The following is a 25300-nucleotide window of genomic DNA, read 5'->3' on the forward strand; positions in this document are numbered from 1 at the left end:
CAAAGAAAATGAATAATAAACTGCTTATTTGCCAGAGTATGGATGAGCCTCACAACCTCAAAGCTGAATGAAAGCCAGACACAAACGTGTACTCTGTACAATGTCATTTATATAAAGCATAAAAAACAAGAAAAACTAATCTGAGTTATTTTAAGTCAGAATAGAGGCTAGCCTTGGGTGGGTGCACAGGGGCACAAAGAGGAATAGTGAGGTGCTGGAAATGTTTCATTTCTCTACTATGTACTATTAGTTCCCTAGTATGCTCAGTTTTCAAAAGTTCAACGAGCCATACATAAACAGTAGTAGTATTTAGTCATTCAATGGGTTCTCCAAATCGTAGCACAAGTAAAAATAGAATGATCATCAAATTATCATGCTGCTACCTGTACTACAATCTTAAATCCTATCTTTCTGGCTCTGTCACCACTAGAGCAAGCTCTTAACAGCAAAGTGAATATCAGGCTTGCTGACTGGGAGCTTTCTACTTTAGACGTACTGAGAGAGGCACTGCCTTGACTTTTGGGAGAGTCAGGGATTCTTGTCCTAACTCCATCATGTATGAATTAAGCAACCTTGTAAAAGTCTCCAAATGTCTCCAAAGGGTTGTTTATATGTTCTGTATAATAAATTAGAGTTATAAGGCTATATGACCAGATGTTAAGAGCAAGTAAGGGCTCAATCCCCAACATCCTGTTTCCTACCTATAAGACACTGGCATGTTTCTCAATTTCTCTAAGCATTAGTTTACTTATTCATAAATAGGAATAATAAGAAAACCAACCTCACAGGATTGCTGTATTAAAAACAAACAATCCAGGGTGGCGCCTGTGGCTCAAAGGAGTAGGGCGCCAGCCCCATATGCCAGAGGTGGGGGGTTCAAACCCAGCCCCGGCCAAAAACTGCAAAAAAAAAAATAAAAAATAAACAACAACAACAAAAATCCATGTTAAAGCTCTGCACAGCATCTGTTAGACAATAATTACTCAATATTAACTTGAGTTATTGTTAAGTTTAAGAAATATGGTAACCAATGTGAAGATTTTATAGACTATAAAATCTGGTAAATGCTATTTTATGTTTTCATTATATTAACTATTTTAAATTATCTTTAAAACAAAGCTTACAGGCTTGACACCTGTAGCACAGTGATTACAGCCACAACCACATGCAGCGAGGCTGGCGGGTTCAAACCCAGCCCAGGCCAGCTAAACAACAATGACAACTGCAACAATAAAAATTTGACCTTATTGGGCGGCACCTGTGGCTCAGTGAGTAGGGTGCCGGCCCCATATACCGAGGGTGGTGGGTTCAAACCCAGCCCTGGCCGAACTGCAACAAAAAAATAGCTGGGTGTTGTGACTGGCGCCTGTAGTCCCAGCTGCTCGGGATGCTGAGGCAAAACAATCACATAAGCCCGGGCGGCGCCTGTGGCTCAGTGAGTAGGGCGCCGGCCCCATATGCCGAGGGTGGCGGGTTCAAACCCAGCCCCGGCCAAACTGCAACAAAAAAAATAGCCGGGTGCTGTGGCGGGCACCTGTAGTCCCAGCTACTCGGGAGGCTGAGGCAAGAGAATCGCTTAAGCCCAGGAGCTGGAGGTTGCTGTGAGCTGTGATGCCACAGCACTCTACCAAGGGGAATAAAGTGAGACTCTGTCTCTACAAAAAAAAAAAAAAAAAAACAAAGAATCACATAAGCCCAAGAGCTGGAGGTTGCTGTGAGCCGTGTGACGCCACGGCACTCTACCGAGGGCAGTAAAGTGAGACTCTGTCTCTACAAAAAAAAAAAAAAAAAAAAAAATTTGACCTTATTAACAATTTGATCTTATTAACAATTAAAAAAAAATTGGGGGTGGCGCCTGTGGCTCAAAGGGGTAGGGCGCCGGCCCCATATGCCAGAGGTGGCAGGTTCAAACCCAGCCCAAAACTGCAAAAAAAAAAAATTGGAAACAGGCTCGGTGCCCGTAGCACAGTGGTTACAGCGCTGGCCACATATACCGAGGCTGGTGGGTTCGAATCCAGCCCAGGCCAGCTAAACAACAATGATAACTGCAACAACAAAAAAAATAGCTGGGAGTTGTTGCAGGTGCTTTTAGTCCCAGCTACTTGGGAGGCTGAGGCAAGAGAATCGCTTAAGCCCAAGAGTTTGAGGTTGCTGTGAGCTGTGACACCACATCGCTTAAGCCCAAGAGTTTGAGGTTGCTGTGAGCTGTGACACCACATCACTCTACCCAGGGTGACATAGTGAGACTCACACACACACAAAAAATTTACCACAGACTCTCACATATGCACAAAATCTCATATGTAAAGTTTTATTAACTGCAACAATGTTTACATAAGTAAAAAAAATCGAAAATGACCCAAGAGCTTATCAACAAGATATTGGTTTAATAATTTATGGTATATCCCTACTATGGAAAACTATGCTGGGTTTAAAAAATTATGTGAACTGGCTGGAGTGCAGTGGCTCACACATGAAATGCTAGCACTCTGGGAGGCCAAGGAGGGAGGATCACTTAAGCTCAGGAGTTCAAGACCAGCCTGAGCAAAGTGAGACCCTGGCTCTACTAAAAATAGAAAAAATTAGCTGGGTGTCATGTAGTACCTGTACCTGTAGTCCCAATTATGTGGGGGGCTGAGGCAGGAGGATCATTGACCCCAAGAGTCTAAGGTTGCTGCGAGCTAGGTTGACACCAGAGTATTGTAGGCTGGGGCAACAGAGTGAGACTCTTGTCTCAAAAAAAAAAAAAAAAAAAATTTATAAAAACAAATATGCCCACAAATTTCACCTATATGTGTATGTCACGAAATGTATCTCTTTGTCCATCATTCCTGAAACATTCCTCTAGGTCATTTTAAGATTGCTCCTTGGTTGTCACAGTTTACTTGTGACAACATTCACTCACTTTATTCATCAAATTTATTCTTGGAAGATTTTGTCTACTTCTTGATTATACTGTTATGATTTGTCACCAGTGAGGTTATTTTAAAAAAAGGCAATTCCCAAAGAGGAGCTCCAACATACTTTACACAATAGTACCATTGCTGGTGTAAATATCCAACCTACCAAAAGGACTATTGCGAAAAAGCAACAATCACTTGAATGTAATGATTTTGAAATTTGCTTTTTAAAATTCACACTAGGCTGGGCATAGTGTGCCCAAACCTATGATCCCAGCACTTTAGGAAGCTGAGGTGGGAGAATTATTTGAGCCCAGGAGTTCAAGACCAGCCTGGGCAACATAGTGAAACCCTATATCCACAAAAATAAAAATAAATCAGCTGGACATGGTAGCAAACACCTATAGTCCTAGCTACTAGAAAGGCTGAGGTAAGAGGATCAATTTTAAGCCCAAAAGTTCCAGGCTGCAGTGAGCTATGATCATGCCACTCTACTCCAGCCTGGGCAACAGAGTAAGACCTAGTCTATTTAAAATAAAAAAAATAAAAAAACAGACCGGGCTTGGTGGACCATGCCTGTAATCCTAGCACTCTAGGAGGCCGAGGCTGGTGGAATGCCTGGGCTCACAGGTTCGAGACCAGCCTAAGCCAGAGTGAGACCTCATCTCTAAAAAATAGCTGGGCATTGTGGCAGGTGCCTGTAGTCCCTGCTACTTGGGAAGCTTAGGCAACAGAATTGTTTGAGCTCTAGAGTTTGATGTTGCTGTAAGTTATGACACCATAGCACTCTACTGAGGGTGACAAAGTGAGACTATTTACAAAAAAAACCCAAATAAACAAAAAAAACATACAAAAGCTCGCACTCCCTTCTTGATATACCACGTATGCTAATGTTCTCCACAAAAAACACTTGCAAACAAGTCAGCATTACATATGCATTTTAGGGACCCCCACTATTTACTTAAGATGTTATTATCGAATGGCAAGTACTATATTTCAAAAGAATATAAAATCACTGCTTTTATGTGCAATTTTTGAAAATTTCTTCTAGTTCCATAAAGCCACACTAATTTCTCTAGCTGTTGTTAGATACACACATTAGAATGGTATACAAACAACGAAAGCTGTCTTTAAAAGTTCCCAAAATTAACTTTTATTTTTATTTTGTATTTTTCTTTTTTATTTTATTTTTTTTTTTGAGACAGAGTCTCACTATGTCACCCTCAGTAGAGTGCTGTTGCATCACAGCTCACAGCAACCTCAAACTCTTAGGCTTAAGCAATTCTCTTGCTTCAGCCTCCCAAGTAGCTGGGACTACAGGCAGCAGCCACAATGCCTGGCTATTTTGTTGTTGTAGTTGTCACTGTTGTTTAGCAGGTGCGGGCCAGGTTTGAACTCGCAAGCTCCAATGTATGTGGCCAGCGCCCTAACCACTAAGCTACAGGCACTGAGCCGGAAAATTAACTTTTAAAACAAGTATAAATTTCCTGTAATCCCAGCACTCTGGGGGGCTGAGGTGGATAGATTGACTGAGCTCACTGGTTCGAGACCAGCCTGAGCAAAAGCGAGACCCCATCTCTAAAAATAGTTTGGCGCTGTGGTGGGCACCTGTAGTTCTTGCTACTCGGGAGGCTGAGGCAAGAGAATCGTGGGAGCCCAGGAGTTTGAAGTTGCTGTGACCTATGACACCATGGCTCTCTACTGCAGGTGACAAAGTAAGACTGTCTCAAAAATGAAAAAAGCACAAATTTATAAGCACAATGAACAATCTATTATCATTATTCTTATGCAATTCTATATTACCCAAGCAGTATTTTAAAATTAGAGTAACTAACTAACAGAGATTACCTCTGATGAGTAGGACTGGCAGGAGTAGATGAGGAAGACAGAGACTCCATGTTTTTAGTTTTATTTATTTATTTATTTTTTATTTTGGCCTGGGCTGGGTTTGAACCAGCCACCTCTGGCATATGGGACCGGCGCCCTACTCCTTGAGCCACAGGCACCGCCCAATTTTTTTTTAGTTTTATTTTTAACTTTAAATGCTTCTGTATTGTTTAAATGTTTATTAAGCAAGTACTTTTTTTTTTTTTTTTTGTGGTTTTTGGCCGGGGCTGGGTTTGAACCCACCACCTCCGGCATCCGGGACTGGCGCCCTACTCCTTGAGCCACAGGCGCCGCCCTAAGCAAGTACTTTTTAATGAAAAATTGAATAAAGAAAAAGGATACAATTATAAAATCAAGAATTTCCACTTTTATTTTACTCTACTCCCTGTCACTTTTACCTCTCATCTTCAGGGGATCACAGAACTTTGAGAGCAAAGACCTGTGTCTTCTACAGTGTTTTGTATCCCAGAGCTATTCCCATGGCACAAGTTATACATCTGGAAGAACAGTGGTGGAGACAAAAAGGTAGGAGGATTCAACAAGCCTGTGAGCCTTAAAAAAAGGACTTCCAGTTAGAAAGTAGACTTCAGAATAAAAGGCTCCCTTTAAAATGCTGGCTAATATCTATTCACAACTAACTGCTCTGCTCTTTAAAATTTAGACCCCTATTAGTATGAGATTTAAGAAGGAGTGGGACACCTGTGGTGCATATTACAGGGGTATTTGCGAAACTTGGTAAATGTGGAATGTAAATGTTTTGGCACAGTAACTGAGATAACGCCGGAAAGGCTATGTTAACCACTGTGATAAAAATGTGTCAAATGGTTTATGAAGTGAGTGTATGATGCCCCATGATCATATCATTGTATACAGTTATGATTTAATAAAAAAATTAAAAAAAAAAAAAAAAAAAAGAAGGAGTGGGGAATTCTGAAATCTTCTATGATTAACTATAAAATACAATACTATGCAAAGAGGACATGGGTTTAAATGAGGTCAAAGAGAACTAATTCATGAAAGCAGCTATTGACAAACCTGTCCCAAATTTACTGAAGGGGTGCTTGGGATTCCCTGTAGCCTTTTCCAACTGAAAGAGTCTCCAGGCATCATTCATCACGTTCTTCTCATGTTCCGAATCAACTGCATTCACCTCTCTGTCTTTGCAACTCGCATCAAACAAGGGGCACAGGAAAAACTGTGCAAACCTAAAGGTGTAAAACAGAATTAACAACTGAAAACTATTATTTAAAAAAACAAAAACAGCTTTTAAAAATATTTCTGAAACTCGGGGCAGCGCCTGTGGCTCAAAGGGGTAGGGCGCTGGCCCCATATGCTGGAGGTGGTGGGTTCAAACCCAGCCCCAGCCAGAAACTGCAAAAAAAAAATATATATATTTCTGAAACTTAATTAGACAGGAAAAGTACACTCCACAGTATCAGAAAAAACTACCACAGCTATTAAGAAAAAGGATTATAGGAGTAAGGCGCCGACCCCATATGCTGGAGGTGGCCAGTTCAAATCCAGCCCCGGCCAAAAACTGCAAAAAAAAAAAAAAAAAAAAGGATTAGGGTGGCGCCTGTGGCTCAGTGAGCAGGGTGCCAGCCCCATATGCCGAGGGTGGCGGGTTCAAACCCAGCCCCGGCCAAACTGCAAGAAAAAAATAGCCGGGCGTTGTGGTGGGCGCCTGTAGTCCCAGCTACTTGGGAGGCTGAGGCAGGAGAATTGCCTAAGCCCAGGAGTTGGAGGTTGCTGTGAGCTGTGTGACGCCACGGCACTCTACTGAGGGCAATAAAGTGAAACTCTGTCTCTACAAAAAAAAAAAAAAAAAGGATTATAAAATAAGTTCTAAGTAACAGAATAAAATTATTGAACATGTCAATTCAGGAGTTAATCTATCCCAAAGATGCTAAATAATTAGTGAAAATGCTAAAAATAAAAATAAATATATATATATATACACACTCACATATAACAAAAAAATATATAACACACACCCCCACACACAAAAAGGAAGAGGCAGGCAGGTAAGAGTTCTCAGGTAAATCCTAAATTTACAGTCTTAAGTGCATTTCACTAAAACTCAGGCACCTTAGAATAAACAGATCAAGTAATCAACTTTTTCTTTTTTTTTTACTTTGCAAAAAGTTGGCCCTAAATTTTTATTTTTTTGTTTTAGGTTAATGTGAGATTATGAATGACCAAATCATAATATTTGAATTTGTTTGGCAGCGTCCTTCTTGTAGCTATGTCCTACACCCAAAAGGTGTGCCATACACTCCTACATTGTGCTCATTCAGTGGGAATACTGCAAAGTCCCCACCCCTATCCCATCTCTCTCTTCCCTCTCTCTCCACCTTGAATTGAAAAGAGTTTTTCTCAGCTCAGTGCCTGCAGCTCAGCGGCTAGGGCGCCAGCCACATACACCACCACATACACTGGGGCTGGCGGATTTGAACCCAGCCCGAGCCTGCCAAACAATAGTGACAACTGCAATAAAAAAAAAAATTAGGTGGGGGCAGTGCGTGTGGCTCAGTGGGTAGGGCGCCGGCCCCATATACCGAGGGTGGTGGGTTTGAACCCAGCCCGGCCAAACTGTAATAAAAATTAGCTGGGCGTTGTGGCGGGTGCCTGTATTCCTAGCTACTTGAGAGGCTGAGGCAAGAGAATTGCCTAAGCCCAGGAATAGGAGGTTGCTGTGATGCCACAGCACTCTACCGAGGGCGATAAAGTGAGACTCTGTCTCTTAAAAAAGTAAAAGTACTTAAAAAAGGAGCTGGGTGTTGTGGTGGGCACCTGTAGTCCCAGCTACTTGGGAGGCTGAGGCAAGAGAATCGCTTAAGTCCAAGAGGTTGCTGTGAGCTGTGACACCATGGCACTCTACCAAGGGTGACACAGTGAAATGCTGTCTCAAAACTCAAAAAAAAAAAAAAAAAAAGAGGGCGGCTTCTGTGGCTCAAGGAGTAAGGCGCTGGTCCCATATGCCAGAGGTGGCGGGTTCAAACCCAGCCCCGGCCAAAAAAAAAAGAGGAGTTTTTCTCCTATGTGGGTGTGAATCAATCAGATCATCTACTGGCTTCATAAAAGTATTTAATATATTGGACATTTGCTTTTCCATTCTTGTGATACTTTACTGATAAGAATGTGTTTCAACTCCATCCAAGTTAATACAAAAGATGTGAAGTCATCATCTTTTTTATGGCTGAAAAGTATTCCATGGTATGCATATATCACTGTTAATCCATTCTTGAATTGATGGGCATTTAGGTTGTTTCCACATCTTGGCGATTGTAAATGGAGCTGCAATAAACCATCTAGTGCATATGTCCTTATGATAAAATGATTTTTTTTCTTCTGGGTAGAAGATGCCTAATACTGGGAATGCAGGGTCCAATGGGAGATGCAATTTGAGTTGAGTATTCTCCATACTTCCTTCCAAAGAGGCTATATTAGTTTGCAATCCCCCAAAAGGGTAAAAGTATTCTCCTCTCCCCGTCTACACCAGCATCTGCAACTTTGGGATTTTGTGATATGGGCTAATCTTACTGGGGTAGGTAATATCTCAGGATAGTTTTGATTTGCATTTCTCTAATGATCAAGAATGATGAGAATTTTTTCATATGTATGTTAGCCATTCGTCTGTCTTCCTCAGAGGAGGTTCTGTTCATGTCTTGCCCAGTGATAGACAGGATTATCTTTTTTGGTGGATTAATTTGAGTTCTCTAGAGATCCTAGTTCAAAGCCTTTGTCAGATTCGTGATATGCAAATATCTTCTCCCATTCTAAAGGTTGTCTATTTGCTTTGATTGTTGTGTTCTTAGTTGTACAGAAACTTTTCAGCTTAATTAAGTCCCATTTGTTAATTTTTGTTGCTGCAGCAATTGCCATGGAAGTCTTCTTCATAAAATCTTTCCCCAGACTGACATATTCAAGAGTTTTCTCTGAACTTTCTTCTAAGATTTTAATTGTTTCCTGCCTTAGATTTAAATCTTTTATCCATCTTGAACCGATTTTTGTGAGTGGTGAAAGGTACAGGTCCAGTTTCAGTCTTTTACGTGTAGTTATCCAGTTTTCCCAGCACCATTTATTGAATAAGGATTCTTTCCCCCAGGGTATGCTTTGGTGGGGTTTGTCAAACATCAGATGGCTATAAGAGACTGGTTTCATTTCTTGGTTTTCTGTTCAGTTACAAATAGCTATATCTCTATTTTTGTGTCAATACCATGCTGTTTTGATCACTGTGGACTTGTGTAAAGTATGGTAGGGTGATACCGCCAGCTTTTTCTTATTAGTAAGAATTGCCTTGGCTATAACCAACTTTTAAAAGGCCGAATTTGAAGCCAGGTATGGTGGCTCATGCCTGTAATCCTAGCACTTTGGGAGGCTGAGGCTAGTGGATTGCTTGAGCTCAGGAATTCAAGACCAGCCTGAGCAAGAGAGAGACCCTGTTTATACTAAAAATAGAAAAAACGATGGGCTGAGCATGGTGGCTCATGCCTGTAATGCCAGCACTCTGGGAGCCCAAGGTATGTGGATTGCCTGAGCTGACTGGTTCAAAACCAGACTGAGAAAGAGCAAAACCCTGTCTCTAAAAATAGCTGGGCATTGTGGTGGACACCTGTAGTCCCAGCTATTTGGGAGGCTAAGACAAGAGAAAAGCTTGACTCCAAATGTTTGTAGTTGCTGTGAGCTGTGATGCCACGGCACTCTACCAAGGGCGACAAAATGAGACTTTGTCTCACAAAAATAATAATAATAGGACCGGGTGCGGTGGCTCACGCCTGTAATCCCAGCACTCTGGGAGGCCAAGACAGGTGGATTGCCTGAGCTCACAGGTTCGAGACCAGCCTAACCCACAGTGAGACTGCATCGCTAAAAATAGCTGGGTCAATGTTGTGGCAGGTGCCTGTGGTCCCAGCCACTTGGGAGCTGAGGCAAGAGAATCGCTTAAGCCCATGATTTTGAGGTCATTGTGAGCTACGATGCCCCAGCACTCTATCAAGGGTGATAAAGTGAGACTCTATGTCAAAATAATAATAATAATAATAATGAAATAAAAAATAAAAATAGAAAAACTAGCTGAGCGTTGTGGTAGGCACCTGTAGTCCAAGCTACTTGGAGGCTGAGGGAAGAAGATCTCTTGAGCCCAGGAGTTTAAGGTTGCTGTGAGCTATGATGCCATTGCACTCTACACAGAGTGACAGGGTGAGACTCTATCTCAAAAAAGGGGGAGGCTGAATTTGAACATTTATTTTCTTCTTACAGAGAAAAACAAACTCTAATTAGCAGGAAAAAAAATAACATAGTGAGAAATTTAAGGTCTGACATACTAGTTTGACTAAGCCATGATTATGGGCTTTTATGAAGTATTAAGAGAAACAGTCTTTTAATTTTTAATAAGCAGTGATTCAACAAATAACATAGTATGTAACTTTAACATAAGTCACCAATATGCTTGTTTTGAGGCTATTCTTTAGGAATACCAAGGTTTAACTAAAATACCTTTCATTAATACATTAACACTCATAGGTTGCAATTTAAGTCAAATTTCATGTACTAATTCCTCTTAAGAAACATTATATCTCACCTTATAGGAATAAGACTCAGAATTCAGATGAAGCCAATAGCTAAATGGGACTATTCAGTGGGTCTAAGAGACTATTGAGTTAATAAACATCTCAGTTATTACACCTCATGGTCCAGCTGTCAATCCATTATCATTATTTGATATTTAAGTAAATGAATATGATACTATGCTAAGTACTTTACACATACCAGTCCAAAGTGAAATTCCAACTATCTGGAGTCTATAATCAAAGATGTATGGAAACAGAGAATTTCTGGATATGTAACCTGTTACCTATCTCAATATACCCAGGCTGGGAAAAGTACCTAATAGCAACATACCAAAGCTGATGGGCCCAGATTGAGGGTCATGTTTATAGCACAGTTTTTAAAATGATGTGTTTATTCAAGTGAGTTACTCTGAGCCCAGTAACAGACATCCTCTATCATATATCTATTATATGAACATCTGTTTCAGCATTCGTAGAGCAGGAAATGAAATTCAGTATATGATCCCAGGGAACTCATTAATGAAAGTCGTCTGGGAATACATATAAATAGATGATTATACCTCAAAGCCACTGCCTAAAGACAGCAACATAAGATAGAATAAATAGGAAGGAGCCTACTCTGACCCAGCCACATTTCCTAAACTCATGCTTTTGCCCTATTAATTTTTTAAAATATAATGAATATTCATATTAGTAAGCAAATGAAGCTGAAAATTACTACCCTGTTTCCCCCAAAATAAGACATCCTCCGAAATAAGACCTACTTACAGGAAAGATAAGACGTCCCCTGAAATAAGACCTAGCGCATCTTTGGGGGCACACCTTAAAAAATAAGACACTGTCTTATTTTCGGGGAAACAGGGTAAAACTACAAAGTCAGACTTCATTACAGACCCATCAAAAAGCTATAGAACTACTCCTTGTTAACAGAGAAAACTATAAAAATTAACTAAGGATAAATTACACTTTGAATACTGAATCAAATCACCAATCCAATAAAAATTAGAAATTAAATTGGCCTAATGGAATTTACTCTAGAAAATGCTTTTGAAATATCCCCAGGGTTAAAATAGTAAGTCAAAACATTCTGTACCCACTAAGTATCCTTGAGAAGCAAGAAAGTGAAGGAGAACAGAGTATTTTTAAGATCTAGCATTCTGGAAGAAGTACGTTTGCAAAGAGATCTATGACACTATTAAAGTTTATTCTTCATAGCATGCTTAACAGGTAACACCAGTTAGAACGGGAAAAACCAGTAAGAATTTATAAGTTGGGCGGTGCCCGTAGCTCAGTGGTTAGGGCACCAGCCACATACACCAGGGCTGGAGGGTTCAAACCCAGCCCAGGCCTGCTAAACACTGACAACTACAACAATAACAACAAAAAATAGCCGAGTGTTGTGGCAGATGACTGTAGTCCCACCTACTCAGGAGGCTGAGGCAAGAGAATCACTTAAGCCTAAGAGTTTGAGGTTGCTGTGAACTGTGTGATGCCATGGCCTTCTACCGGGGCGAGAAAGTGAGACTCTGTCTCAAAAAAAGAAAGAATTTATAAGGCGGTGCCTGTGACTCAGTGGATAGGGCACCGGCCCCATATAACGAGGGTGGCGGGTTTGAACCCGGCTCCAGCCAAACTGCAACAAAAAATAGCTGGGCATTGTGGCAGGTGCCTGTAGTCCCAGCTACTCAGGAGGCTGAGGCAAGAGAATGGCCTAAACCCAGGAGTTGGAGGTTGCTGTGAGCTGTGAGGCCAGAGCACTCTACCAATGGTGATAAAGTGAGACTCAGTCTGTAAAAAAAAAAAAAAAAAGGAAAGAAAAAAATTTAAATGTCTTGCGGGGCTTGTAATATTTTTTTGCCAGGTGGCTCATGCCTGTAATCCTAGCACTCTGGGAGGCCAAGGCAGGTAGATCACTTGAGTTCAGGAATTTGAGCACAGCCTGAGGGAGTGAGACCCTGTCTCTAAAAATAGCCAGGTGTTGTGCTGGGCATCTGTAGTCCCAGCTACTTGGGAGGTTGAGGCAAGAGAACCACTTGAGCCCAGGGGTATGAGGTTGCTGTGAGCTATGATGCCATGGCATTCTACCAAGGGTGACAAAATGAAACTCTGTCTCAAAAAAATAATAATAATATTTGGTAGACCTAAAGACAGATTTAAAGTTATGTCATTATTTTTCCTTTGCAAAAGGAAATGCAAATATATGACATCATTATTTCTTTTTTATAAAACGCACAGAAAAATACTGGTGAAAATACCCTTTGTTAAACTATAAACTATGAAGCTGTCTTTGTAAAAATAATACTATTATTATTAATGTGGTAAGTACACAGAATTGGATAATTTGTGGAATATTCAACATTACCTGTCAAGGGCACCTTCTAGATGTTCATGGGAAACATCAAAATAGTAATTGGTATGCTCTCCACTAGTAAAGGCATTTGAACTTCCTGCGTGCTCACTGAGAAACTGGCTGTATTCATTTTCTTTAGGGTATTTCTTTGTTCCCAAAAAAAGCATATGTTCACAAAAATGACTTAACCCAGCAATATTTGGAGGATCTGACAATGAACCTGTAAGAGAAAATATATACATAGTAAATCAATTTTTTATGTTCAAAGCTAGTAAACACAGATGAATTACAGATGATTTATAATTCTTGTTAGTGTGACAACTCCAACCATACGATCAGAGAAAGAAATGGCCTACCAGTAGGCAGAAGACCTAGGTTCTACTCTGTGCTTTTGATATTTAATAGTTGGTAACCTCAGGCAGACTACAACTTCTCTGACCATTTATTTCCTCACACACTAGCGGGAAGGAAAAAGTCAAAATCACTGTTTTATAAGAACTAGAATGTTCTTGTCATCGTTTTATTTTTTGCAGAAGACCATATCACATAGTGCTAAGAGCATGGATTTGAGGGTTAGCAGCTCTTCTAGCTGTGAAACACTAAGCACAGTACTTTATCTATCTTGCCTGAGTCACTAATTCTTTTTGATACCTCTTTTAGAGGGTTGTATGAGTGCAAATTAGCTGATACTTGCAAAGCACTCTGCATTGTGGTAGGCAATAGTTATTTGTTCAATATTACCTTACTTTTTCAATTCTAAAATGTCATTGTGTTAAATAAAAGCTTTTCTAAGAGAAAGAAACACCTCACTAATTGTACACATAGATAAGAAGGAACCTGATTAAGTGTCATTAAATATAGAAGAAATATGCATGTAAGAATCTATGAAATATGCTAGTAAGTGTACTACAGGCGCCTGCCACAAAGCCTGGCTATTTTTTTGTTGCAGTTGTCATTGCTGTTTAGCTGGCCAGGACTGAGTTTGAACCCACCAGCCTAGGTGTATGTGGCCAATGCCCAATACACTGAGCTACGGGTGCCACCCAAAATCACAACTGTTTTATTGAAAAAGATGGGAACAGGGCAGTGCCTGTGGCTCAGTGAGCAGGGCGCTGGCCCCATATACTGATGGTAGTGGGTTCAAGCCCAGCCCCAGCCAAACTGCAACAACAACAACAAAAAAAATAGCTGGGCGTTGTGGCAGGCGCCTATAGTCCCAGCTACTGGGGAGGCTGAGGCAAGAGAATTGCCTAAACCCAGGAGTTGGAGGTTGCTGTGAGCTGTGATGTCATCGCACTGTCTACCAAGAGTGATAAAGTGAGACTCTGTCTCTAAAAAAGAAAAAGATGGGAATGAATTTCCTTTTGGCTAGGTCACCTGAGGTGGGAACGTAACAAGATGCCTTTTGTGTGATTATTTGACTTGGACAAATTTAGTTTACCAGTAGCTATATGTGGTACAAACGATAAGGTACATCAAATTCTAAACTATTAGGTCTTTATTTGCATTCATACAGAAAGTTTTAGTAAATGTCAGCCTTAGGCCAATGAACAAAGCTTAATTCAAAATTTTGAACTGTACCTATGTGTACATCAAGTGCTGCTGATGACTTATCTGTGGTGGGGTCACTGATGAGAAGAACTTTGATACCATTGGCCAGCTCTAGCCCACGGTATTCTCGCTTGTCTTCAGGAGATTTAATAATGTGATTTCCTATTCTCTTGATAGCTGGATTATTCATTTTGCTGTAAGTCTTTTTTTGGAAACTAAAAAGAAAAGAAAAAATTAAGTTTGTGACTGGTATTTTTTAAAGGACAAGGAATAACATCAAGTAAACCTATAACCACATTATTATTAGATAATAAAATGCCCGGAGGAAACTTTTTATTGCTTATCTGCAGCCTTTTTATAGGCTCTTACCCCTAATTCCTTCAGAAAAATCCTAACAATATTGTTTTTGTGGAGCCATATTTGTACCGAGAAGAGCACATGGAGGTGCATGAGAGATGGGGTGGGCTGGGCCATGAGTTGTTGAATGTGCTGACCTAGAAAAGAGTTTTCTTACACACATATTTCAGAGGTATCTGTTAGAGTAAGTGAGGTGAAAATTATTACTGGGTCAGCCAAAACATTGCTCAACCTGATGATATTTAAAAATAGAGCAGATCTGGAACTCATGGGTCTGGTATGCACATACTCAGAACGTAGGAAACAATACCTACTGCAGAACAAGCCTGTGAAATTCTAACACAAAATAAGAGACCAGGGCTGCCCTACAATGGCAACAAAAGGACATCAAACAAACAAAATGATGGTAGGACCCCAAGTAGTTTTTATAATTTGCTTTAAGAGTTGAATGCCAGCACAGGAGATGTTAAATAAATTCTCTTAAAAGGGCTTCTGACAGTCTTCTTTCTTTTTTTTTTCTTTTCTTTTTTTTATTGTTAAATCATAGCTGTGTACATTAGTGCAATCGCCTGTACCCATTCTAAGATGCACCACAGATGTGGCCCCACCAGTCTTCTTTCTTATCTAGTAAGTCTAGAGTTACAGTAATAGAAAAAGACTTCCAACACACAGAATACCATAGGGGTACTGTTGACAGTGTAGCGAAGGAGTTTCTAAGAATCTAGGGTAGAAAAGTTTTTTGAGTAAGGTAGACGTTACTTTTGTCTATACTGAGGGTTGCTTAAGACAAAAACTGAACCTGCTATTACTGGCAGGTTAAAACACCACTCAGATAAAGCCCCAAACATTTGAAACTAAAGAGAAAAAATAAGCCTGTGCTTATTACCTGGAAGAAAAAAGTAGATCTGACTATTCCTTAAAGACTGATAGACATTAAGATTTAAAGGCAAGTAACATGGGGCTGTAATAGGCACACAATTATATTAAGTATTTTTTTGTGTTAAAAACCTCCGAAAAGGGGTGGTGCCTGTGGCTTAGTGGGTAAGGCGCTGGCCCCATATACTGAGGGTAGCAGGTTCAAACTTGGCCCCGGCCTAACTACAACAAAAAAATAGCCGGGCGTTGTGGTGCACGCCTGTAGTCCCAGCTACTCCGGAGGCTGAGGCAAGAGAATTGCGTAAACCCAGGAGTTGGAGGTTGCTGTGAGCTGTGTGATGCCACGGTACTCTACCCAAGGCGATAAAGTGGGACTCTGTCTCTACAAAAAAAAAAAAAAAACCCTCTAGAGATTGGGTGGTGCCTGTGGCTCAGTGAGTAGGGTGCCAGCCCCATATACCAAGGGTGGAGGGTGTGAACTCAGCCTTGGCCAAACTGCTAAAAGAAAATAGCCAGGCGCTGTGGCGGGTGCCTGTGGTCCCAGCTACTCAGGAGGCTGAGGCAAGAGAATTGCCTAAGCTCAAGAGCTCGAGGTTGCTGTAAGCTGTGATGCCACAACACTCTACCAAGGGCGACAAAGTGAGACTTCTGAAAAAAAAAAAAAAAAAAAAAAAAGAAAAAAACCTCCAGAGATTAAGAGAGAGAGAAGTCTACTTTGCAGGGCTGGGCACAGTGGCTCACGCCTTTAATCCCAGCACTTGGGAGGCTGAGGTGGGTAGGCTGAGCTCACAAGTTCAAGACCAGCCTAAGCCAGAGCGAGACCTCATCTCTAAAAATAGCCGGGTGTTGTGTCACAACTACTTGGGAGGCTGAAGCAAGAGAATTGCTTAAGCTCAAGTGTTGGAGGTTGCTGTGAGCTGCGATGCCACAGCACTCTACCAAGGGCTACAAAGCAAGACTCTGTCTCAGAAAAGAAAAAAAAGTCTACTTCACTTTTACCAGAATACCTTCTTCTCTGAAAACATCTACAGTTATTCTTCTAATCTGAGTAACACTTGATAAACCAAAGAGGTTTGCTACCATTAGTACTATCCCCTAGGTCTTCCTCTGAGGATAGAATACTTAGGACTTATTTATTTTTGAATATTTAGGATTTTAAAGATCAGTATTGTAGGTCATACCCGTACTAAACATATAATATTGTTCCTTTTCTGGTTTTGTTTTGTTTGTTTTACTTTTGGGCTTGAGCAATCCTCTTGCCTCAGCCTCCTGAGTGGTTGGAACAAACCCTACAGGGGTGTGTCACCTCAGCTAGTTTCTCTATTTTCAGTAGTGCCAGAGTCTCGCTCTTGCTCAGGCTTGTCTTGAACTCCTGAGCTCAAGCACTGCACCCACCTCAGCCTCTAAGAGTGCTGGCATTACAGGCATGAGCCACCCACCTCATCCGGCCTGATTTTTAAAAATCACAGTGATTTACACAGATAGTGCTCCTGGTCTTGCTCTGTTTGTAGTAAAAATAATTGCTTGAAAAACAAAGCATAAAATACTAACATTTGGGGGCTATCAGGCCTCCACTGGAAAATTCAAAAGCAATTTTGAGGTGACAAGTCATTAATTCTTTTCTACGTCATTAACCTTAAGCCACTTAGGTTCAATGGCAAAGAAAAGAAAATATCTAAGTGTAAAGTCTAAAAAATGGTGTTTTGTGGTTAAAAATAAATAATAATTCTCAGCATGACAGGAAATGGCCTATTTAAGACTCCAAAGAAGGCCACAGGCACCTCTGATAGCAGTCCTGGTTAAGGTATTTCCCAAGGGACAGTCTATTTGGACTACAGCAACAGCCTTCAGCATGTACACAGTTTGTTTCAAAAACCTTAAGTTTAATATAAATTCCCATTAAAAAAAAATGAGTCCCAACTCAGCAACAATATAACACTAAATAAGCCATGAGGCATCCATCTTCCATTAAGACCCCCAGCAAACAGGACAGCATTGAAAGGCTGCAGGAAGAACTCCCGGGGCACCAAAGAGAATGCCTGAACTCCCCCCTTCAGCAAGGCTCTGCTGCGAGGAGGGAGTCGGGCTTCCAGTGACAGACTGATTCCACTAGGTGGGAGCAAAAGCGAAAGGCTATTTTGGTTCAACTGCCACTGTTTATAACCAACTCCTTCTGCGGTGTGTGCCCCTGCTAGTTTGATTTAGGGAAATCAGAGATTACAAATGATTAAAGTATAATGATGACGATGAAGCTCCAAAACTTGGGTCCAAACTGCAACTGCAGTAAAGAGATGACATATAGCTCATGTTAGTAGTATAAACTGTCTTGTTCTGCAGGAGATTAAAAACTCTTAACATACAGGTAACCATCTCAACTAAAGACTACATTCTGGACTTTTTCCAGGGTTTCAACTTCCCTTGTCTAGATTTTAGTTTTCTTAGACAAAAAAATTAACAGAGAGTAGGATGTAGATAGACAGAATAGTAAGAGATTGAGAATTCTCAAACAGCGAGAACCATTTATAAGCGACCAGAGTTCATCACAGGCATGGATATAACTTACTTGGACACTCAAGTTGGGCCTGGTGTGGCTGAGAGTTAGAGATGAATTTATTCTATAAGTCACAGATAAAACTTAATTCAGCTACTTTTATATATTTGTACAAGGGATCAAGAACAACTATTAATTTCCAAGCTGGCAATGCTCCCAAATCAAAATGCTTTCTTGAGGAAGTAAAAACTTAAAGAAACAATAGCAATATTTTCAAACAAGAACTATGCCCAGCAATCTACAGGCAGAGTAGCTTTACCTATAGAATATCTACCAACACTTCCCACAGTTTGATTCTTACCTTCAGAGAACTGAAGGAAATGACTGGGAACTCCTCTTCTGATGAATTCATCAACAGATTGCCTGTCTCTGTATTTATACTCACTTGTCTATCTACCTCACTCCCTCATTAGCATAAGTCCTTCAGTAATTTTATTTATTGCAAATGTTCTCCAATAAGCAAGCATTCTGACATTTTAGATGACAAACTAGTGCTAATTCAAATACTTTCTAAACATTTATTTGATATTTTTAACCTGTCAAAGTCAGAATTTTAGGAGCAATAAAATTACTTTGAATTTTAGGGAAATGTCATAAGGCAGCAAGAATTGTCTGTTTTCAGCTTTCTGATAAATGGGAGAGATGATTAATAACTACAACATACTTTCTAATTTTGTTCAGAATTTAACATGACTATAATCTCAGGAAGTAAAAGCTGCAAAAGTCATTTTATATTACCTAGTCCTCTGTAGTTCACAGAATGGCAGCATTGGTTTCCCTTGGAGCTTGTTAAAAATGCAAAATATCAGAACCCATCAGGGACCTATTGAGCCATAATCCACATTTTTAAAAAGATTCGTATGTGGGCTAGTCATCTTACCTACAAGGAAACTGAAGCTCAGGGAGCTTAAATCAGTTACCCATTTATATGGTAGCTTTAATCCTACCATATAAATTCACAACTCCCAATCCTGTGTCTGGTATCAGCCTCCATATCCAAACAAACATTTAAGGAGACTTATTAAGGTCCAGACACTGCACTACGCATGTTGACTACAGAAATAAGTACACCACAGCCCTTGTTCTGAAGGAATCCAGGCTAGTGACAGAATCAGAAAGGACAACAGGTCATTGTATTTTAAGTGTGATGACAAAGGTGTCCCTGTAGGCACTATAAGAGTAATGAAAGAGGTGCACCTGACCCTGTCTAGGAGGGGAGAGGGGTAAGCAAGAAGCATGCCAAATAAAAGGCAAGGGGAGTACCTGAGCAATTAGAAAAAGATTGAGGACTGTCATGAAAAAACAAGTAGACTGATGTTAATGAACTATAATCAGAACCTCCACTTAAAGATCATGGCTTAAGACATGTGAAGTCCTAAATATCAGGACTTTAATTTGCAAAAACAAATCCCCAAACATAAAGTCATTTCCATATTCCATATAAAGAGCAAATTTTATTATGCAAATAATCTTTTATTTAGATGACCTTTTACAGCCTTTTCCTCATATCTCTTTAAGTGTTTCAAAGCCTAAAGTGTTTCTTTAATGTAACAGTAGATTGAGAAGTTTTACTTTGTCTTTCTCTCCCTCCCCTTCTCTAGATCCCTCTCACAAATTTAAAGATAGACGTAAGGTGGCTCACACCTGGTATCCTAGCACTCTGGGAGGTCAAAGCCAGAGGATCTTTTGAGCTCAGGAGTTCAAGACTAGCCTGAGTAACAGCAAGACTTTGTCTCTACTAAAAATAGAAAAATTCAGGTGTCTCTACTAAAAATAGAAAAATTTGGGTGTGTGGTGGTGCCTATACTCGCAGGTACTTGGGAGGCTGAGGCAAGAGGATCACTTGAGCTCAAAGAGTTTGAGGTTGCTGTGAGCAATAACACTACAGCACTCAATCCCAGGGCAACTGAACAAGACTCTGAAGTAAATAAATAAATAAATAAAATAGAAAAATAAGCCAGGTGTTGTGGTGGTACCTGTTGTCCCAGCTACTACAGAGGCTGAGGCACGAGGATCGCTTAAACCCAGGAGTGTGAGGTTTACTGTGAGCTAGACTGACATTGTGGCACTCTAGCCTGGGTAACAAAGTGAGACTCTGTCTCAAGAAAAAAACAAACAAACAACAATAGCTTAGCGGGTAGGGCACTGGCCACATATACTCAGGCTGGCGGGTTCAAAACTGGCCCGGGCCAGCTAAACAGCAATGACAGCTGCAACAAAAAAATAACTGGGCTTTGTGGTAGGCGCCTGTAGTCCCAGCTACTTGGGAGGCTGAGGCAAGAGAATCACTTAAGCCCAAGAGTTTGAGGTTGCTGTGAGCTGTGATGCCACGCACTCTACCCAGGGCGAAATAGTGAGACTGTCTCAAAAAAATAAATAAATAAAAATTTGACCAGATTTAGAAATAACCTATAAACCTGAAAAACTGTGTGATCATCCTAATAATGAATTACCAATCAAAGCCTCCCTTTATAGAATCCACCCGTCCACCCTCAAAACTATAAGTGGAAGTCAAGGCCTATGGCACTGGTCCGTGTGGAGAAGCAGCCTGGAAAGAAAATGCCTGGAATCAGAATCTCACCAGAAAACATAGCAGTTACCCCATAGAAGGCAGAGGTAAACAGAGAGATGTCAAGGTAGTGTTGGGATGAGACCTAGGATGTCTCAATATACTAACTATACTTAAGACTACATATTCCCAAGTACTATTCATTAATGTTAATTGAACTTAAAAACACGTCTCAGAGAACCATCTACCTGTGGCTCTACAGCAGTGGTTCTCAACCTTCCTAATGCCGTGGCCCTTTAATAGAGTTTCTGTATTAAATGAACCCACAGCCAGCGACCCACAAGTTGAGAACCGTGCTGCTCTACAGTTATGGGGACAGGTATACTTTACTTCATACGCAAGTGAGTTTGTAAAGTTATGTATAAAATAAAATCCTGTCAGGTGAATACTACTGCCCATGATGACAGCAGTTCTAACTCCTTGTCCTAGACCTCTAGAAAGAAGTTTATGATCAAGCGATGAACCTTTAAAATGAATTAAGGTGGTGGTAATGTAAAAGAATCCTATAGCAATATTGTTTCAGAGATAAATGCTTGTGCATATTTTGTTTTAGTTTTGGTACACATATATCAATGGTTAATTCCAAAAGTAACTTTTTAAGGTTTACACAAACAAATAAAACCTCCATTTTATACCTCTTGCCACATAGTGAACTATAGAAAAAGGAAAAAAAACATTAAAAAATCATAAAAACATAGAAAGTTTCTTACAGATGTAGCTTGAGGACCAAAGGTGTCTCACAAGCACCCTTCTTCCACATGAAGTTTTCAGACTGTGAGTTAATGTGGGATAGATGCTACTGTACAAAACCAATCCTAAAAATCATTCCCCTTACCTTTTTAAAAAAGTGTCATATGCTTTATAAATTGCTCATTTAATCTTTCCATTCTAAGTGGCTGGTCACAGTACCTGTTCATAGTCATCCTCAACCCCAGATGAGAAACAAAAGCTTGGTGGTTCAATGACTTGCCCAAGGGCAGCCACAAAGCTGATATGTGGTAAAGCTGGAACTATAAAAAAGGAAGCGTGGGAAGGGGAGGAGCAGAAGGCGGTGCTGAAGGAAATCGTATTTAATACAGGGCTTTCTTCCAGCTCCTGGCTACCACCCTGACAATCCTTTCTTCACTCCATTTATATTCCCTTACAATCACAAAGAACAACAACCAGGAAACACAACTAAACTAGGTCAAAATAAATGCTCCAAGGAAAATTTTCAATTTTTTACTCCTTCCTCCCCGTATAAAACAGTAGGAGTTTAGGAGGCTGAAAGTATGCTTCTAATCTGCCAAAGGAGTCCCTGAGCTGAGAATCATATTATCTCACTTATACTGTCTATAAAAAGGAAAATATATGGTGGGATTAAATGTATAAAAGGTATAATAAAGAGAGAGATTGTACAGAACTGTCTTATGTGTGAAAAGGAAAATGAAAATAATAACCACAGTAGATATGGTGGGTTTGTGGGTGTATTTTTCAAAAATATATATCGAATCATATAAAAAGGAAAAAAGGAGAAAAATCATAATCATCTTGGTAAATGCAGAGAAGTATTGAAATTCAATAATCATTCATGCCTTTAAAAAATCAGCAAACTACAATCAAAAGGGAAGAAATTTCTTCATTTTAAAAAGAACATCTAGGGAGGCGCCTGTGGCTCAGTGAGTAAGGCGCTGGCCCCATATGCCGAAGGTGGCGGGTTCAAACCCAGTCCCGGCCAAAGTGCAACAAAGAAATAGCCGGGCGTTGTGGCGGGCGCCTGTAGTCCCAGCTGCTCGGGAGGCTGAGGCAAGAGAATCGCGTAAGCCCAAGAGTTAGAGGTTGCTGCGAGCCGTGTGACGCCACGGCACTCTACTGAGGGCGGTACAGTGACACTGTGTCTCTACAAAAAAAAAAAAAAGAACATCTAGGCTCGGTGCCTGTGGCTCAAGCAGCTAAGGCACCAGCCATATACACCTGAGCTAGCAGGTTCAAATCCAGCCCGGGCCCGCCAAACAACAACGACGGCTGCAAACAAAAAATAGCTGGGTGTTGTGGCAGGCGTCTATAATCCCAGCTATTAGGGAGGTGGAGGCAGGAGAATCACTTGAGCCCAGGATTTGGAGGTTGCTGTGAGCTGTTATGTCACTCTACCCAGGGTAGGAAAAAAAAAAAAGAACATCTAGAGGTTGGGTACAGTGGCTCAGGCCTGTAATCCTAGCACTCTGGAAGGCCAAGGCGGGGGGATTGCCCTGAGCTCATAGGTTCGAGACCAGCCTGAGCAAGAGCGAGACCCCCATCTCTAAAAATAGCTGGGTGTTGGGCGGCGCCTGTGGCTCAGTCGGTAAGGCGCCGGCCCCATATACTGAGGGTGACGGGTTCAAACCCGGCCCCGGCCAAACTGCAACCAAAAAAATAGCCGGGTGTTGTGGCAGGCGCCTGTAGTTCCAGCTACTTGGGAGGCTGAGGCAAGAGAATCACTTAAGCCCAGGAGTTGGAGGTTGCTGTGAGCTGTGTGAGGCCACGGCACTCTACCGAGGGCCATAAAGTGACTCTGTCTCTACAAAAAAAAAAAAAAAATAGCTGGGTGTTGTGGTGGACACCTGTAGTCCCAGCTACTCAGGAGGCTGAGGCAGGAGAACTGCTTGAGCCCACAAGTTTGAGGTTGCTGTGAGCTATGACACCATAGCACTTTACTAAAGGCAACAAAGTGAGACTCAGCAGCACCCGTAGCTCAGTGGGTAGGGCGCCAGCCACACGTACCAGGGCTGTTTGAACGTAGAGCCGGCCTGCTAAAGGAAAAAAAAAAAAATGCCAGGCATTGTGGTATGTGCCTGTAGTCCCTACTACTCGGGAGGCTGAGACAAGAGAATCACTTAAACCCAAGAGTCTGAGGTTGCTGTGGGCTATGACACCACAGCAAGGGCAACAGAGTGATACTGTCTCAAAAAAAAAAAAAAAAGAATATCTACAAACACTGTAGATATTCAACAGTGAATTACCCATATTCAATAGTGAAATCATGTAAACACCCCAAATGCCCCATGAACAGTATGCCACTACCATTTCTATTCAACACTGCACTGGTAGTTCCTTTTTTTTTTTTGAGACAGGGTCTCAAGCTGTTGCCCTGGGTAGAGTGCCGTGATGTCACAGCTCACAGCAGCCAGGCGCTGTTATAGGTGCCTATAGTCCCAGCTACTCAGGAGGCTGAGGTAAGAGAATCGCCTAAGCCCAAGAGCTAGAGGTTGCTATGAGCTGTGACCCCACGGCACTCTACTGAGGGCAATAAAGTAAAACTCTGTCTCTAAAAAAAGAAAAAAATGCCAGGCGTTGTGGTGGGCACCTGTAGTCCTGAGCTACTCAGGAGCCTGAGGCAAGAAGATCGCTTAAGCCCAAGAATTTGAGGTTGCTGTAAGCTATGATACCATAGCACTCCACCCAGGGCGACAAAAACTCAAACAAAAACAAAAAAAAAAGGTTTTAGATTTGTATTTTTTCAGATTTTGGAATATTTGCATTATACTTACCATTTGAGCTTCTCCTTTGAGCATAAAATTGATGATCAAAGAGCGTGAAATTATGAAGCATTTTGGATTTGCGATGCTCAACCTGTATTTGTACAGAGGGTTATATCTCCACTTGAGGGCTTATGAGGTCTTCGTTTCACTCATGTACACCCTAGTTCTGACTGAAAAGAATCTGCCCATTTCAGATACTAGCTCAGCAACCTGACATGGACTCTGGCTTTAGTATGATTCTTCCATTACACACTGATCCATTGACCACTTCAAGACCGTATTTAGTAATTATCTTCCCTCACTTTTATCAAATGACCTCTCTGCTGCTCAGACCCTAGATACTATTTGTTTTGGGTTTTTGTTTTTTTTTTCCTTTTGAATAGGCAAGGTCTCACTCTATTGCCCAGGCTGGAGTGTGGTGGCCCAATAGCTCACTGCAGCCTCAAACTCTTAGGTTCAAGCAGTCCTCCTATTTCAGACTCCCAAGTCACTGGGATTACAGGCTTCAGCCACTGTGCTCAGCTCTGGATACTGTTTGACTGATCTGGTCATACCAGACTATTTGGGATCATCCAGTTGTTTTGCTCTGCTTTGGGTCTCATTATGTTGCCCAGGCTGGACTCAAACTCCTAGACTCAAGCAATCCTCCCACCTCAGCCTCCCTGGGACTAGGTACATACCATGGAAGGTGCCTCATCTAGTTTTGCCAATTAAGAATCAGGTGCAATGTACACATGGGTCCATTAAATTAACAGGGGCATCTATGGTTACATCAGACGCAGGCAGCCTTCACAGGTTTCCTCCTGTAAAATACATTAAAGTAAACCTCACCAAGGCACAGTGCCTGGTAAAAGAAGGCATCCACAAATGTTAACCTTATTATTATAATCGTCATTATTATTGTCCTATGGGGTAAAATGCAAATTGACCACCTCAATAACAATGATGTTATTACTAGCATTCTTCACATACTCGCATGAACTCCAGTTATACTGTCATCTCCAGAGGTCAAAATCATTCACCGGGCAGGCTGGTAATAGGATGATACTTAAAAAGGTAAATAATTATCCCTTTATAATTGCTCAAGGTGAGCCAGTGTTTATAGTCAGTAATTCTCAATAGGTGACTATCCCTCCCCACCCCTTAGGGGACATTTGGCAAATTCTAAAGACATTTTTAATCATCCCAA

At 41.0% G+C, this 25300-nt stretch overlaps 1 protein-coding gene across 4 annotated transcripts in view; it reads right to left on the reverse strand.

The window, feature by feature from the left end:
* The window catches only part of IDE (insulin degrading enzyme), a 92683-nt gene that overhangs the window by 54109 nt on the left and 13274 nt on the right, over positions 1 to 25300 (reverse strand). For 2 of the 4 annotated variants that reach the window (XM_053582719.1, XM_053582716.1), the window contains exons 2-4: positions 14292 to 14476; positions 12723 to 12930; positions 5823 to 5992 (exon numbers count right to left, since the gene is read on the reverse strand). In XM_053582719.1, the coding sequence (XP_053438694.1) occupies positions 5823 to 5992; positions 12723 to 12930; positions 14292 to 14476 (563 nt within the window). Of the gene's footprint in view, positions 1 to 5822; positions 5993 to 12722; positions 12931 to 14291; positions 14477 to 24120; positions 24200 to 24791; positions 24915 to 25300 lie in introns of those variants that run through there. The other 2 variants (XM_053582717.1, XM_053582718.1) reach the window with 2 other exon arrangements.

The sequence above is a fragment of the Nycticebus coucang genome, chromosome 3 (assembly GCF_027406575.1).
Source record: "Nycticebus coucang isolate mNycCou1 chromosome 3, mNycCou1.pri, whole genome shotgun sequence".
NCBI lineage: Eukaryota > Metazoa > Chordata > Mammalia > Primates > Lorisidae > Nycticebus > Nycticebus coucang.